A 17,798-nucleotide genomic window follows, 5' to 3' on the forward strand; every position below is an offset into this window, starting at 1 on the left:
GACCTTCAAGTGCGCACGATGACAGCCAAGTGACAGTGTTTGTGACCCGCTGACATTCAACCCTGGCTGGAAGGGGATGAATACGGAGCCCTCAGAAATGCAACGCAACAGCTTTGCACAACCACTGGCAACAGCTTTGCACAACCACTACTAGCACTCAAATATCCCCCAAAGTCAGAGATGTGCACTGCTGCAATCCCGTCATGATGAACCCTTGGCCGGTCATTTGAGTGCCTCCAAAGTCTTTGCGAAACTAAGCTAAACTGTGACCTGGCCTCGTATAAAACATTACATTTTTTGCTATTGCCATTTCTGCTACGCCTGTCAAACAGTGAAATCAAAGGGTGGCAAGGCACCCGGGTTGACGAAACCAATTGACGGTGAGCATCCGTGGCAAGTGACCGCCTCTGATTATATGGGGCCTTTCCACAGGAGTAAGCAGGTGTTCACACACCTGATGGTAGTCGTTTATCATTTTTCGAAGTGGGTGGAATTGTTTCCTCTTCAGACAATGACAGTGCGGGCGGTGCTGGAGAGGCTACAGGAAGTGTTTTGTCGTTTCTACTTGCCTAAAAGACTGATTACGGATAACAAGTCCTATTTCATCACTCGGGTGCTACGTACAGTTCTCTGGGAATTTTTCACTGCATCACTTTGCGCGCCACCGTTCGCATGACCGGCATTGCTAAAAATCAGACGTTGGTGTCCAGCATGGGGCAAACATATTCGCTCGTTATCCAATCGCGTTGAGTCGAGCTTCCGTGGTTTGTCACGAGCCCATCAGCATATTTTGTGGATAGCAACTCGGCTAGCAGGCATTGATCTATGAAAAGTGCAATAAATGTCCTTGCGATAGTTTGCTCTACTGTGTTATCGTTCCTTTGTCCCAAGAGCACGGGTGAGAACCCCACAAATTAGACAAAATGAATTTTTTAATATAAATTTGTTTTTTCTGACTGATCAATAACAAAAAAGATATTTAATAATATATGGGGTTTTACGTGCCAAAACCACTTTCTGATTATGAGGCACGCCGTAGTGGGGGACTCCGGAAATTTTGACCACCTGGGGTTCTTTAACGTGCACCTAAATCTAAGTACACGGGTGTTTTTGCATTTCGCCCCCATTGAAATGCGGCCGCCGTGGCCGGGATTCGATCCCGCAACCTCGTGATCAGCAGCCCAACACTATAGCCACTGAGCAACCACGGCGGGTACAAAAAATATTGTGGCCCCTCCTTTGTAAGAAAAATCTAACAGCACATGTACCTATTTTGCTTAAAAGGTGGAATTTCAATACAGTCAACTTCTTTTAATTCGACGCAGACAAAACCCTGTGAAACTGATCGAACTATCCAAAGGGGTCGAAACAAACAAGATGTAGAAAAAACACCAATGCACATCATCCAATTTATATGGCAATTAAAACTACATACAGCATGAAGGACGAGGGCTAAGAGAGATGACACACACTGTGCTGCACTGGCAGTGCCAGCATCTACGTAGACGGTGCAGTGTGTGTCGTTTCTGTCAGTCCTCGTCCTTCGTGCTGTACATGGTTTTAATTAACAATAACGAACTAGCACAAGCCTCCACCCTCATTCGGGAGCATTTTCCCGATTCTAACACAACCCTGAATCAAATGCATGCCCACTTTCTACGTTTCCAAAGTAGAAAAACTAATGTATAAATGACATTAAGATTCCTTTTTAGCCAGAAAAATGGGCAAGCTTGTAATACATTGTACAACGACCAATTTCCTGAAGTCAGCTTTGCCGCAATACATCTGTATGATGCATCTGTATGATACATCTGATGAGCATGCAAACACCACGAATGCGGTTTTGGTATCATGTCATATTGTACCTTGTAATTTCATTTTTCTTTTCAAGAAAAGAAATGCCTATGTTAGAATCTGGTAAACAGCATAATCAGATATGGTGAGTTATGGTTACTGCTTAAAAATTTTCCAATAGCACGCTGAAAATAGGCATTTCAAACAATATGTGACATGGGTTTTTAAATGCGTTCTCTGTGACCTAAGCTCTGCCGAGACAGACGCTGCCACTAAAAAGGTTGCTACTGAGGTCACAGTAGGGGCCAAGCGCATGCATGCTGACTGGTCAAGTTTGAATTATACAGAGCAGGCCAATTTTAAGACCAAGATAACAAAAGACTGGGCCCATAGAAATGCATGGGCACCAGCTAGAACTTTTGGCTAGGGTCAAATTAATAAAAAAATTTAATTAACTGGAGGTGACTGAATGGAAGTCTACTGTATAATGAAATTTCAATATAACAGACTAAAATGCCAATTTTACTGACTTTGTTATATCTGAAGCTCCCCCGGAAGATTATCGTTCAGAAGCTGCCCTTCCATACGGTTATCAAGTCCTGTATGCCTTCCTTTACCTTCAACAGGTTACAATGTTTGGTCGGCCCCACTAGATTGTGGCAATTGCTCGTATACAAAAGTGCTGTCATGTCATTGATGATCCTGGTGACCGGTGTGCTTAAACAATATTGCATTTCTGATGCAGTCCTTCAATGTTGTCACGTCGGGAATCGGAGGCTTGGGGATGACTTGGGTCACTCTCTTTGGTCACTGCACTGATCGCATCAATCGTTCTCTTCAGAAAGCTTGCTTCATATTCAACTGGTGAAACTGAGCAGGAAGCAGAACTAAGGTAGAGAGTGTCTTCTTTATTTATAGCTTGATAAATCAACTAAAAGAATGCTGTCATGCTCCCATGTCCTCGCTCACTTGTCACTTGCTGATTTTCTTGCCATTGGATAGCATGTTATTTAACAACACTCCTGAAACCTGCCTGTCGCCATGGAAGCTGCATGGTGAAGCATCCAAATTGCTGCAGTGGGATAAAACCAAGCGGCCTTGCAAAATGTTGTTTTCCATCACCTTAAGCTGTGGTCAAAGCTTCTTCAAGCTCCTATGAGAAGAGGTGTGCAAATACTCAATAGCTGATTTTGAAGCAAATATCAAATCAAATCACAAAAAAAAGCAGAATATTGAATGGAATATTGAATATCAAAGCACTTTTCACAAAATTGAATGCTCACAAATTTTGGGCCAGAAATTACAGTGCTGCACATGATCGGGAGTCTCCTAGCACTGCATAACAAGAAACTATCAGTAACTTAGGCACATAGAAATCAAGACCTACGGTACAGTTAGAATAAGGTGCATTTTTCTTTCTGAAACTAATTAACTAGTGACACTGAATACCAATGAGGTTCACAGTTTAATAGTGAACCAGTGTTTTCCGACAATCTTTTATTTATTAGATAGAAAGTTTTGCTTCACAGTTTTCACCAAACCACAGAAGGGCTATTCAAGCTTTACAGCAGGTAGGTTATCATAAGGCCAATCTGCACGACAAATTAGAGGGTCACACATCACGAGACTCGATCACAGCTCCGCACCTAGCCAGCACAGACGATTAAGAACAGGCACCGTCCACTCCGTTTTACTGCCAGGTTCAGCAAGATTTGCCACTTTTTGAAGATAAAAAATCTGGAGGGTCACAGCAAGTTTCAGCAATCCCCCCCCCCCTTCTTCATCCGCCATCTACATAAATTCATGCAATTCAGTTATCCCCCTTCCATGCCCGCCATGTAAATACACAGCTAGTCTTGTGACAGGTTGTTTGAAGCTACAAAAAGAGACTAAGGTGTGGCTACAAACAGCATCGAGAACAAGAGGCCACCACAGGGTGTGTCAATAAGATAGTCGCCACGAACAAGTTTGTTGCCATCCCGTGCACTCACTTTTGTTGTGTAGCATGGCTGTTGCGAACACATGTGCGTTGATTTGGCACCAAACCATAACTTTAGTCACCCATGCCCGATGCAGCAGCGCTTTAGGCCTAATGGCCTCAACAGTGTGGCCATAACTGCGAGTCGGCCTAGTTGGAACAAATTCATCTTTAAATCTTTTTGTGCGGGAAAGAAAAAGGGGACAAAGAAAAGGAGCAACACAAGGACTTTCTAAACGCTTTCTAGGTTAGAAAGTGCTCATCCTTGTGATGCTCCTTTTCTTTGTCCCTGCTTGTTTTGAGCACAAAATGTTTTTAAAATGAGCGTGTCCATGATGAAAAATTTGCCGCCGGCTGATCTAGTGACGGGCCACAAGCTGTCATGGAATCATCGCCACTAATATGTTCATAGGGGCATGTGGCTCATCAGTGATCGGTCGTCAGATTACGCGTGCCGGTTAGATTGACGGATGCTCAAGTGATGTGGAGTGCATCGCCACGTATCCAAAATGATCTACACGCCTATCAGCAGCTACCGTATTTACTAGACTCTAACGCGCTCTCGATTGTAATGAGCACCCATTTGCCGTGACCTAAAAAAAGAAAAGTCCTTTACAGTACCGCGCACTTCATTCTTTCACAAAGGAATACAACTTTCTCTCATTTGAAAAAACAAGGATTTACTCCCAATATACTAAAGCTGTGATAAATAAAAAAAGTCACAGTTTCACCTAAAAGGCGAAGCATCGATTACGATAGCAAATTAGTAGACAGCTATACAAAAAGTAAGGATAGTAGATTTATCAGCCTAATAAACTTTTAAAGATTCACTTACTAACTAAATTACCAAGCATGGTGTCGCGTGAATAAACATGTCTCACGCAATGACCACGGAAACTCTTTATCGAAACGCTGGAGTGGGGAAGAACAGTAGCAGGAGTGAGCGAATTGACCTTTGTGCGGCCTCTCTCTTCAAACACTAAGCGACGAGAACATAGCACAGCATGCCTAGATCATAGACTATCTCCATCACAGATCGTTTTTAACATAGGGACCACGCAGCCGCGCCGTACGCAGCAGCTGCCAAAGTTGAAAGCTTCTTCTGCTTGCGCCAGTCCTGCACGCAAGTTTCGGGAACTCCGAACGCCTGTGACGTGGACCGATTTCCGTTCGTCTCAGCACACGTGATCACTTTCCTTTTAATTGCGGCATCGTGATGAACTCAGTATGTCTTTGCAGTCGGCAGTTCCATGCTGATAGAGCAAATGTGGAAAACGAGAAGTCGGGAAGACAGGCGGTGCACTAACCTAAGCACAAATACTACATCACATGGAGGAAGCTACAGCAGCTAGGTTCAAAGCGTGTGTGAGGTGGCCATGTCGAAATGCTGATGGCGATATGCTAACGCTGATTTAGGGTCATACGCAATTGTAACGCGCACACAATTTTTTTACCAGTTTTATCGGATAAAAAACGCATATTATATTCGATAAATATGGCAATCGGCCCAATCTTCAGAACTTCATGAAATACGTGCTGCTCCCATTGTCGTTCTCTCTGTCCGCGTCACGTTATCATATCGATTGGTCCTGTAGACTGAGACAAACCTTGTAGCAACAGAAGCAGCCCCAGCCGACACAGCACTGTTGTGTGTGATCCCCACATCGAGCCTACGTCGTGGAGCACTACCGCATAAGCCGGGGCAGCCCATCAGCGGCTCACTTAGCCCTACTTTTGCACCAAAAACAAAGTGAAACTGGTGAAATGCTCACTTGCACAACAACAAGCATGAAGGGCTCTGCGACGCACACAGGTGGCACTGCTACGGTCTCCGAATCAAATATATCAAACATTTGATAGATCAAATAGTAGACATTCGATGCATGTGTTGAATTATTCGAATGTCCACTATACAATTCAATTCGGTGATATTAGAGTATTCGCACAACCCTACTTACAACAGCAAAGCAGTGTTGGCAAACAGATATTATATACACCAACTATGGCAAGATACATAAGGTCCCAAAGTGGTGTTGGCACACACATTAGAAAAAAACATGACAAGTTAGATGACTTCTAGAGCAGGGACCCTCTTGGAGACAGGGAGATGAATAATCTATAAAGAGCATCTGCAATCTTTTCACACAACTTAAAAGGAGTGAGAAAGAAAGAAAATGAAAGTATGCAGACAACTGTACGTACTGCGAGGAAATTCCTTTCTGACATATGGAATCCACCAGCGAAAAATCACCCAGCCATCCTGAGCTCGTATGGTGTAATCTGGGGTGACATATGCGACATCTCGGAACATCAGCTTTCCCGAGAGCACCGAGAGAGACACAGATCCTGCAACAAAAAGGAAATAATCATTTCAAAATGAAAATATTTCTTCATGACCACAGAATTTACAAACCACGATTACAAAAATGGCAGCTCTCTAATACTGCTTTCATAAAGATAACCATTCTCTAGTAGTTGATTCATCCTCAAAAAGCAATATTTGATATAAAAGTTAACTGGCAATAAATATGCCAGCACTCCATCTCTTGCTGTCAGATGGCGTTCCCGACAGCTTTAGGTTAAACAAAGATTAACATACTTTCTGAACTATAGTTTGCAGGGCTGATATGGGCTCAAAACAAAAAGTATTTCCTAACACTCCTGCTACATATTGGACAAACTTAGACTTAAAAAAAGTTTTTTTTTTATCTCATCTGTAACCAGTGAACAGTAGGATGCAAGACTTTCATTGTCAACAAGTTCTTTATTACACTGTATATGGAAGTATATTCTAAAAGTCAACAACACCATTCTTATCGAGGCTGCCAGACCAAAACCCGCCAAGCATGTCTGATTCAATGAGCAGCTCCTCAATCTCTTCATCACCTTCAGAATATTTCGTTCTTGTGCGCGCTTGAACAATGCCATGAAGGCATTTCAGCTTTTCGACTATTCTTTTGTTCTGCACATAGACGAAGTTGTGTATAAATACATTACACATTTTGTAATGAGGTCTTGCACATGTGCTCACAAATCCAAGCATTGAAAAGCAGCCACTATCGTGTTTCATATTACATGACACATATTTCACAACATGGCCTGCCAGTACAAGCTGAAAATATTGCTCATGCGCGGCAATGGTCATTGTGGAAGTAATTTGGCTATGTGACTTAAACAAACTGACAACCAATTTTTATGCTACCCATATATTCTAGTGCAACGGAAACCCTACTGGTCCAAGTGTCCAATCATACAGTGGTAATGCAGAAAAAAAGGGGGTGAAAATTTTTTTATTAGAATTTTCCGATCTGTACTGAAGATGTAGGCGTGCTCAAGACATGTGCTGGAAACAGTGATAGATGAGCGCGATAGCAATTATACACCGGCATTGGTGGGAAGTGGACAACAAGTGCTGCTCTAGTTATAAATGATATAAGCTGCAAAGCATTCATTTGGAATTTCAATGGAGTCAAAATTAAAGGATGATCCAAAGGAATTCTGGAAACATGTAAAGAGAAAAGACACTGTAACTATACCACCTCTTGTGTCGGGTAACACTTTTATTGATAATGACGTAGGAAAAGCTGAGTTCTTTAACACATATTTCAGCTCTGTTTTCAGCCGTGCAATTGGACATGATGATACGAATACCTTGAACTTTCTGCCAGTGATGAGTGTTATGGATGATGTTATTGGCAACAATGGTATAGAGTCTCTGATGCAGAATCTGAGGATTGCTAAGGCTGGGTGTCCTGATGACTTGCCAAACAAATTTTATAAACTTTGTGCACAGTTGGTTGCACCAAACTGGAAGATTAGCTTCGAAAAATCACTTGACTAATTCTGCCTTCCAGATGACTGGAAAATTGCAAGCATTATGCCAATTCACAAATCTGGTCCTCGTGACACTGTGTCAAATTATAGACCAGTATCACTAACTTCAGTTGAGTGCAAGACACTTGAACATATTTTGTATACTAATATAGTAGCACATATGAACGCACATTCATTGTTTAATCCTCATCAGCATGGTTTTCGAAGGGACCTCTCTTGTACTACACAGTTGACTGAATTTGTGCACAACCTGGCAGGGGCACGGGGCAGGCGTCTTAGTGTGGACTGTGTGTTTTTGGATTTCAAAAAGGCATTTGAAACCGCGACGCATTGTTTACTAATTTAAAAAATGGCCTTTTACAATATTAGTCCTTAAGTGATATCATGGGTAAAGGATTACATATGTTTACGTCAGCAGTCTGTGGTTGTGAATGGTACTGAATCTCGGAGGGTGCAAATTGTGTCCGGTGTTCCGCAAGGCTCCGTGTTGGGGCCACTATTGTTATTGTTGTACGTAAATGACATTAGTGACGGAATAGTGTCTCAAATGCAGTTATTTGCGGATGACTGCGTTCTCTATAAGTAGTCACTTGTGACTGTGATGTTGAAATGTTTCAGGAAGACGAACAGAATCTCAGAGTGGTGCGTCAAATGGAATATAAATTTGAATTTGTCTAAAACTGTTCATATGAAATTTACAAGAAAGAAAAACCAAGACGTGCAACCATATATTATTAGGAATGTAGTGTTGGAACAGGTATTCGAATTTAAATATTTAAGTATTTATCTTACTCCTGAATTGAATTGGTGCCATCACGTCAATTACGTCGCTGCTAAAGCATGCAAAACCTTGGGGTTTCTTCGCCGAAATGCAAACCCTTTTTCACAGTCATATCGGGACATTTTTTACAAGACTTATGTCAACTGGATTCTGGAATACACATTGTATGGTCTGGGACCTACCTACTGGTAGAAATAAAGATAAGTTGGAGCGGGTGCAGAACATTGCCCCTCGTTTCGTATCTGGCACACGCAGGGCTCGGTATAGTGCATTGCGTACGATGGAAGCACTCAACTGGGAACTGTTCCACACGCGCCGAAAGAAGTTGAGCCTGAAGTTTTTTCATGCTATTATTCAGCTGTTCGGGTAGATCGCGAAAAGTATGTGCAAGAGTTTTTTTTTATAGATATAACCGTGTTGACCATGACTTTGTCCGTGAATTCGCAACGAAAACTGAATTGTTTAGAGTGTCTTTCTTTCCTAAAACCAATGGGGAATGGAATAGACTGGCGAGTGATGTTGTGAGGATTGAATCAAATGATGCTTTCTTTTTGATGTTGTAGATTGTAGATGTGCATTGCTGAGGGCTTTGCCCTTTTTTTTTTCTTAGCACTTATAACTTTGTCCAGGAGCAGAGGTGTAATATGTACTTTTTCTTGTGCACCCCCCCCCCCCCCCCCCACTGTAATGCCTTGGCGCTGTGGGTCCCTTAATATATAAAATAAATAAATAAATAATGTGTGGCCAGCTGAGAAGGCTTTCCATTGAGCTAGGCAAAAAACCCTGCGCAACTACGCCACGGTACTATTATTTTGGGGGACATATTAGAAACCACAGCAGCCTCAGCCAGTGGCTCTTTCTCTGTCCCCTCTATGTTCTCAAAAGTGCAACTACTAGTTTTACCTTTTAGCAGCCCAAAAGTGTTGCCCTCACCCAGGAGGGGCATACAACAGGGATGGAAGTGTTTTGGAGCAACCCACAAATTTGTGATTTCAGAGCAGGAACTGCCCATTTTGGAGCAGCTTGATAAAACTCAATATGAGTGAAATACAGGCAGATTAAGAAAAGGTGCTTGACTTTGGAGAACAGTATTAAGTTAAATATTGTCTGTGCCAGCTAAACGTAGCCAAAAAATTTAAATAATGTAGGGCTTTACAAGAACCACATTCACCCTATGTTGGTGTTGCTGTTCACTCTTCCTAGCGTTTTTTATACAAAAGAGGAAAAAAATTACATTGTTTTAATCAGCCAAGTTCTACTAACTTTACTGATAATGTGTCAATGTAAAAGTTTGGATGAATGTCAAGAAATGACCAAAAAGAGAGTTTACAGTAATGTAGGTATTGTGTGCTTTACAAAAAGAAGAAAAAGAAGAGCCCACAAACTTTTTTTTTAGATCCACCTCCATGCCAACCTGTGAAAATGGATGTACAGCAAAGCTGGTGCAGGTGTTAGACAAGACCACCATCCCACCTGATGTAAGACAATGTTACATGAGCACCACCACAAGCGACGTACATCATGCACACACACACACATCCCCATTCCTCTAAGCACGTGCTGGCAGACAAGTTGGTCATACATGATTACAACAAAGGTGCCAAATAAAACAATGGACAAAGGAAGGCGACACGGGACTACCACGTAGGCGTACGAACAACTGAGTGTTTTATTTCTTGGCACAGGAATAAATAGTTAGTGCCAAGGATCAAAACAACAAGAAAAGCAGTGCCGTCATCTGCATCGCATAACAAAAACACGATACAGAACAGCTTCTAAGTGCCGCTCCCAAGATATGCCAGTTCCTTTGTCGACACAGAAACTGAGGGTTCACTGATATAAGCATCACCACACTTCTTGATCTCAAGCGCTTCCAATATCTCCCTTGTCAGTTGATCATCTGCTCTGTTCATAACACAGGTTCTACTAAAATCTGGAATGCACTTCGCAAGTTTACAGGCGAGCCACAATGGAAGAACAGCAAAGATGCACTTCAGAAGGCATGGATTTACTCGCATGCTGCAAGACATGTGTTCAAAAGATTCCGGTAGCTAAAACAGTTAGTTATTTGAAAGGACAATCCCCGTCTCTTTTAACTTCGGATAAGGAAGGTGGCTTCGTTGTATTGCCAAAAGGATTGTTTGAATCAAAAGCTTCAGAAGCCCTCAAGGGGTTTTTAAGAATTGCAGGAAAGTTTCTCTTGCAAAAGTAAAAAGCAACGCCAAGAAGCTTTGTAAGAACCTGAATTTAACAAAACTGATGACTGCAATAGAATAGGAAAAAAAGTTCAGCCTTGATGTATTCTTCACAGCAAAAACCCATAAATCTAATTGCCCCTTCCGCGTCATAGCCTCAAAAAATGGGTCATGGCAAAAACAGGTCTCCTTGTTTTTCCAGCAAAATTTGAGTACACTACCCGTTGACGACTCGTTTCACGTAAACAACTCTGAACACGTCGTAAAATATCCCGCACAGAATGACAACAAAATGCTAGCCACCTTTTCTGTTGACGTAAAAGACTTGAATTACTCAATACCACGAAATGAATTGACGGGATGCGTCACTGAATGTATTGATAAATTTGGAGCAGTTGTTTTCCAGAACGCTTCTGGCATAGCAGTAGGTTCCTTTTTGGAACTGTTGTCCTTATACCTGAAGTTTACGCACATAAAATGGAATGATGACATCTTTCTACAGAAAGAGGGTGTGTGTATAGGTTCGTGTATAGTCCCTGTTTTGGGCGACATCTTTTTAGCTTCAAAAAACAACCTGTTACAGCAGTGCTCATTTGGGCCAAATATGACGCAGATCTTTAGATTTGTGGATGATTTTTTAGTGTTCTTAGATTGTGACAGTCCAGAATTGAAGACCCAGTCATCATTAGTACTGTCAGAGTTTAAAACAGCCTTGCATCCTCTCACCCTGACTCACGAGCTTCTGGCCGATAACTGTTTAAGATTTTTAGATTTGGAAATCACTTTCTAATCTTGTCTCGTGTGCTCGCAGCTCAAGCCAAGGGCTAGCAAACCCATCCTATCCTTCAATTCAGCTCACTCAAAAGTATTAAAAAGAGGCATCGTTCAATCATGTCTAACCAACGTACTTAACAAGCCATGTGTGCATCGGCTGCAAAGCAGTTTTCATTATCAGGTCAGCCGCCTCAAAGGGGCACATTATCCACACCATGTGATCATCCCTGTTGCAGAAGAAATGCTCAGATCAGGCAGCTCAAGGAACCTAACATTGTAGACCAGGGTCGAGCAGGCCCTTCTGGAACTAGGTGTGCTGTCATCCCATATGTTCACGGCATAGCTCACAATCTGAAAAAGTAGTAAAATGAGCTGGTGTTCGGGTTTTAGTTTCCGTTCCGAAACGTCTTCATTTGATGTGTACCACAGTAAATGCACGACATCGGGAAAATAAACAAGTGTGCACAAAAAAACATGGGCAGAAGCATGTCGGATGTGTAAAGAAAGTAGTTTATTCGGTTCCTTTGTCGTGTAGTTCATCATAAGTCGGCAAAACGGGCAGATGTCTAAATGACAGATTGTATGAGCATCGATATAAGATGGAAAACCAGCTCTCCAATCACATTGGTGCTCATTATAAGGCTCACAAGCGTATTCCTGATTTTAATAAAACCTGTCTTTTGAACAGAGCAGAGAGAGATGCAAATGAGAGAAAGGCACGGAGGTTAACCAGAGTTAACCTCTGGTTTGCTACCCTGCACTAGGAGAAGGGAAAGGGGAAGCAAAGTCAGAAAGAGCATGACAAAAATAAAAGCATGAAACAAAAAATGAGAAGGGATGGAATGGGATCATTATAGTCTTTCTAATAGGCCACTGCCACGTAAAAAGGTCAAAAAGCCTTAACCGACTTTCAGTACGACAGCTTATGTCGGCATTTCGAGATTGACTGTTCTGAAAGTCACCCGTCGCCAAGGCGTGCCAATGTGGTCACTAGTGACAGCCGGTGCGCGCTGTATCGAGGACAGTGGCAAAGTACGTGTTCTATAGTCTCCTCGTCGCCGCAGTGACAAGTAGGAGATATTGGAAGCGCTTGAGATCAAGAAACGTGGTGATGCTTGCATCAGTGAACCCTCAGTTTCTCTATCAACAAAGGAACTGGCGTATCTTGGGAGCGGCACTTAGAAGCTGTTTTGTATCGTGTTTTCATAGTGCGATGCAGATGACGGCACTGTTTTTTCTTGTTGTTTTCATCCTTGGCACCAACTATTTAGTCTTTTGTCAAGAAATAAAACGCTCAGTTGTTAGTGCGCCTACGTGGTTGTCCCATGTCGCCTTGCTGTGTCCATTGTTTTATTTAGCACCATCGTTGCAATCATTCCTCTAAGCCATCTGCCATGCGCAAGTGTCTTATTGAACTAAATTAATGTTTACAAGTAAATTGCATCAGAAAATGCATAAGGTAAGACTTACACACAATGTGCAGACGTGATAGCTTCGGAGTGTAATATGTATATACGATGAAACATAATTCTGTTACATGCAAAGTACAAGACAAAGCCCTTTTCCAACTACCGTTTGCGGTCCATCCTCATTCTTGTAGGCCATCCACCTGGAGCAAGTGCATTATCGAGATAATTGACTCTCTCAAAGTGAAATGTGTTAGAAAATTAGTAAAGTATGACTTACACAATCTACAGACATGACTGCACCGAACTGCAACTCGACTATATGACACATAATTCCATTACACGGAAACTCAAACACAAACCACTTTTCCAGCTGCCGTGGTAGTACTGTTGTAGGACCGTGATCACCATAATGTCAACTACGGTCACAGCACACACTGCGCAACAGTTACAATGGGCAGAGCATCCATGCATCAGGAGACATATATTGTGTGCACACATTCGACATGCACACATGCACCTGTGCAGAAGTGCAGCATACATCCTCATTCTTGCAGGCCCTCCACCTGGCATAAGTGCATTATTGAACGTAATTGAATTTCTTAAAGTAAACTGTGTCACAAAATTAGTAAAGTATGACTTACCCACAACCTACATAAATTATAGCATCGTATTGTAATTTGAACATACGAGAAAACACCGTTCTGTTACGTGGAAACTCAAAGACAAACTCCTTTTCCAGCTGCTGTTTTTTTTTTGTTGTTGTTGTTGTTGAGCATGCCACAAAAAATCTAAACCAACTATAGGCTAACAGTATTGCTGTAAAATATCTCGTGAAAACTCGCCCCACTACCAGCGATATGAGTGGTCTCACTTGTAAACCTTGTCCTCCAGTACACTGCACATCTTAGGCACCAAAAATATGTGACAAAAATAACTAAATGATGACAGGAGAGAGTGTGGCCACATGTTCGCAGTGGGATTAACTAGGCCCATATGAATAGGTTTAAGCTTGAGACTACTGCAGCCCCGGGTGCACAAACACGTAGCAACAGCATATTAATATTTTTTTATTTTTTATTGTTTGATTTTGCAGAGTTTTTTGTTGCCATTAAAAAGAAATCTCGCAACACCTACAGTTTGCTTTAAAGTCGTTATTGGTCATTTCTCAGCATCTTTCACAACTTCTACATTGACACCATATCGATAAAGTAGGTTAATAAAATCTAATTAAACCTAAATAATTATATGTGCACAATTAACAAAACATCCATGATGAGCATGAACAATGCCCATCAATGTAGAGTGAGTGCTGTTCGTGCAGCGCTGCCTATTTTTCATTCTTGGCGACACTTTACTCGGACAGGCGGTATTAACACATCGAAAAATAGATGTAAAGTTACTTGATGACTGCATGTTTTCCAGTTCACTTGAAGGAAAAAAAACAGACATTTTATTACAAAGAACTACAAAGAAAGAAGATCACTGGTGTTTCACCCTGCATACACACCTGCTATCATAGGCTATACAGTGGAAGATTAATTTTTCAGACAACCTCCAATTTATTCGCAACCTCACTACGGGCTCAATCGACTCAATGTACTACAATGGCGACAGTTATTTTAGATACAGAACTATGGTTAATTGAATTCCTGAGGCTCGATCGCAGAAGTCACTATGTGACCATCATAGCTGCACTTGCAGTTTCTGGCATTTGCATTTTCTCAAGCTTTTTTATGACTGTCATTTGGCCACTGAAGCCGACTAAAACCACGACTAAAGCCATGATTAAAACCATGACTAACACCAAAACCTTATATTCCTGGCTTGTGTTCTACAGTGGGAAAAGTCTGATCTGGCATCATGCAGTAATACAGAAAATGGAGTAAATGCAGAATCCAGATTTGAGTGACAATCATTGTTGCAACTTGAGATTTGTGGTCGAGAAGTTTCACGAGAAAAGCAGGTGGTTTGTCGCCATGCCTTAAGTCAAATCAGTGACAAGGGATGGTGTGCGGGTGAAATAGCTTTAGCACATACATGCATGATGCTTGCCAGTAATTGACATGGATTTACCGAACGGGCATACAAGCGAGCACCAATGTATCAGTAAGAGCTACACGCAGAAAAGACATTATACATAGTACAACTTATTCGCTCAAGTGACACTGGGCCTCTGATTTTACAGTTTTGGCTACCCACAGGCTGCCAGTTCCAGACAAAGTACAATCGTTTTTCTCGGGTTGCTCTGCCTACTGCTCGATGCATTTCCTTCACGCATTAGCTTTACTTGGGCTGGACGGCTCTGGCTACCTGGGGTCTACCAGAAATTGCCAGGACAATTTTGGTCTAGCTGCTCTCTGGAAGTTTTCTGGCTAGCAGACGACAAAAAGAGGCGATGAGCGCTCGCCCTCATCTCTGTGTGGACTTGGCAAATAGCAACACGAGCACTCCAGTACTGTTGCCTTGCTCAGCCAACCAGCTACGGTCACCTTCAAAAATACAGAGAGAGAGTGTGTCTGCTGTGAAGGTTTCTTTCCGGCTGTGAACAGCACCAAGCGTTCTCATATGTGCATGCTATCAGCATCATGTTCCGCACAAGTTGTAGATGCTCACTGACACACACAGTGATGCTTTTTCGGTTCATCTTTCTCAAGTGGTATCACTTTTCAAACCTCTTGCATTTATAGGGTGATATCTCCTTTTTCTGCAGTTAGCGAAGGCGTCGCAGCTAGCCAGTATTCACTCCGTCTTTTCGTCATATGTTTAGGTGGCAGTTCGAAACGAATGTGTTCTAATTAGGCCGTTGATGTTAAAAGAACACATAGGTCACACAATGGCCACAGGTCACAGGTACAGGTACACAATGGCCACAGGTACATTAGCTTATTGCTCTCATAATCACGGGCAACAATGTTTTTCGTGTGAAACTTTTCGCTGGTCATAGGTGACATGCATTTTCATGCACCAGCTGCATCTCCAGCTCCTTCGGCACAGGGGCACAAGAGAAGCCCCATCAGCCAAAACAAACTTTCTGAAATCGAAACCCAAGCAGGTCAGCACAAAATTTTATGCATACAAGACGTACCCGATATCCTGCCTTTTGGTGTCTTGTCAAATAATGACAAAACGCCAAATCATCAGTGTCACCTGTGGGCGACGTATCGCTACAAGCAGGCATCTTTGAGCGATCACTTTCGGGGATATGTCGCTTGATTTTGCATCTCCGCATCACACGTATCGGAGACCGTTTGCTGCGCTGTGCAAAGTGAGGTGCCCGGTGTGCATCCTCTGCCAAGTTGTGCAAAATCTCAAGACAGTGATCATATCCTCGAATGTGACTACAGTTAAACCTCAATATAACGAAGTCAGTAAAATCGGAAATTTGATTCGTTATATTGAAATTTCGTTCTACTGAAATTCAACCTTTTATGCAAATAAGCACAGTTGCCGATAGGTTTCTTTTACGTGGGAAGTGGCCACAAAATTTTCCAAATTATTGGGCAATCGAAAAAAGCAAATTTCAATGAGAAAACAATTCATTTTAATAAAATTGGGAGTCAGCGACGAATGATACAGTTTTATCCCACGTACATCAACAATATCTTCTCGGCAGTACAAATTAAGCGAAGCCAGCCATGCACTCTGCCTCCACGGCTGATAGCATGTCCCGCACTGAGACGACACTATCAGGAAAAGTGCCAGCAGCGGGGAGCGAATGCTTCATCTGCCTCTCGCTCCAACGGGTTACCGAAACTCCGGATTACACAACCTTTAATACTAAATGCACGGTATGACAGCTTACATTGTGCCATGCCGTCACAGGATGCCCACTCTTTGCACATGCGGCAGATTACCGCGAAGCCATGGCGAGACGCGCACCAACTTACCCCAAGTCCGCCCTAACGTGTGTGCTTGGATCACGTTACCACGAGCTCGCCCTCCCTCCCCTATTTCCCTTTGCTCGCACAAGAAAACGGTACTCATGAAGCCACCATCTATCTTGCCTCACCCTGGCACTTTCACTCACACCTAAAGCACACAGTACGTGGGGCGCAATAGGATCTTATCTCACTTGGGCTTTATGCAGAACAGAATGTGACTCCACTTTGGCCTTCGCTCTTGTCCCGCTGCGCGCGATTTGAGAAATGCATTTGCAAGCAGCCGCTTGTAATTCAATCCTCTGACCATCCGCGTCGGTGAAGGTTTCCATTCATTTTCTCGGCATTCCTTTGTGGCGGCAGTGAAATTTCGTTATACTAAAGTTGCATACAAACACACTTCGTTATATTGAAGTTCTAAATACACGGTGGTCTATGGACAAGAGATTATAAAAAGCTATATACTTCGTTATATTGAGAATTTCGTTATAGAGAAGTTCGTTATAGCGAGGTTTGCTGAACGCGCCCAGCCTCGCTGGCCGCTGCCACGCTGGTAGCATGTTTATGGTTATTCCGTGACCAGCTGTCCTGGCATTCAATTTTGTAAACTTCGAGCAGCTTCGGATTTTCTTGGGATCCCAGCCCACATGTGTTCCTATCAGGACCGCAATTAGCTGACTGCCAGAACTCCGAAAATCAAAGAGGTCTAGAGCAGTTTTTCTTCACAGCTACACCACAAAAAGAATGGCAGTTTAAATCATTTTTACCTGATCTGCATAGTACGCAAATGGGCAAGAATTATAAACATGCACAATGCATTCCTCATTTCTCTATAGCCAAGTTACAATGCACCCCTAAACACCCACACTCCAAATGCAACATATGATACTAATTGCCTTGGAGCCCCAGGAGTGCCATTCTGGACATCGTCAAATTCTGCTATGATGTCACATTCTGTAATGGAAGCATTTTGAAACAATCAGAGGCTGTAGCAGCCCTCTGGGGCCGATCATGGCTGACAATATGGCGGAATACGACAATGCCCAAAAACACACCAACATACAATTATGGCTGTGTGGTTGCCAGGGGATGCCACACATCCTGCTCAATTTAATTGACTGGCACAGCTCGACGATTTGGTGCGGTATGGAGCAC

General features: G+C 42.5%; 1 protein-coding gene across 4 annotated transcripts in view; it reads right to left on the reverse strand.

Annotated features, from left to right (window-relative positions):
- tweek (transmembrane protein KIAA1109 homolog tweek) overlaps positions 1-17,798 on the reverse strand; it is a 576,634-nt gene that overhangs the window by 548,453 nt on the left and 10,383 nt on the right. For all 4 annotated transcript variants that reach the window (XM_070534911.1, XM_070534912.1, XM_070534910.1 and 1 more), the window contains one exon: positions 5,975-6,118. In XM_070534911.1, coding sequence (XP_070391012.1) covers positions 5,975-6,118 — 144 coding nt within the window. The remainder of the gene's footprint in view (positions 1-5,974; positions 6,119-17,798) is intronic.

Source organism: Dermacentor albipictus, chromosome 3 (genome assembly GCF_038994185.2).
Source record: "Dermacentor albipictus isolate Rhodes 1998 colony chromosome 3, USDA_Dalb.pri_finalv2, whole genome shotgun sequence".
In the NCBI taxonomy this organism is placed as follows: Eukaryota; Metazoa; Arthropoda; class Arachnida; order Ixodida; family Ixodidae; genus Dermacentor; species Dermacentor albipictus.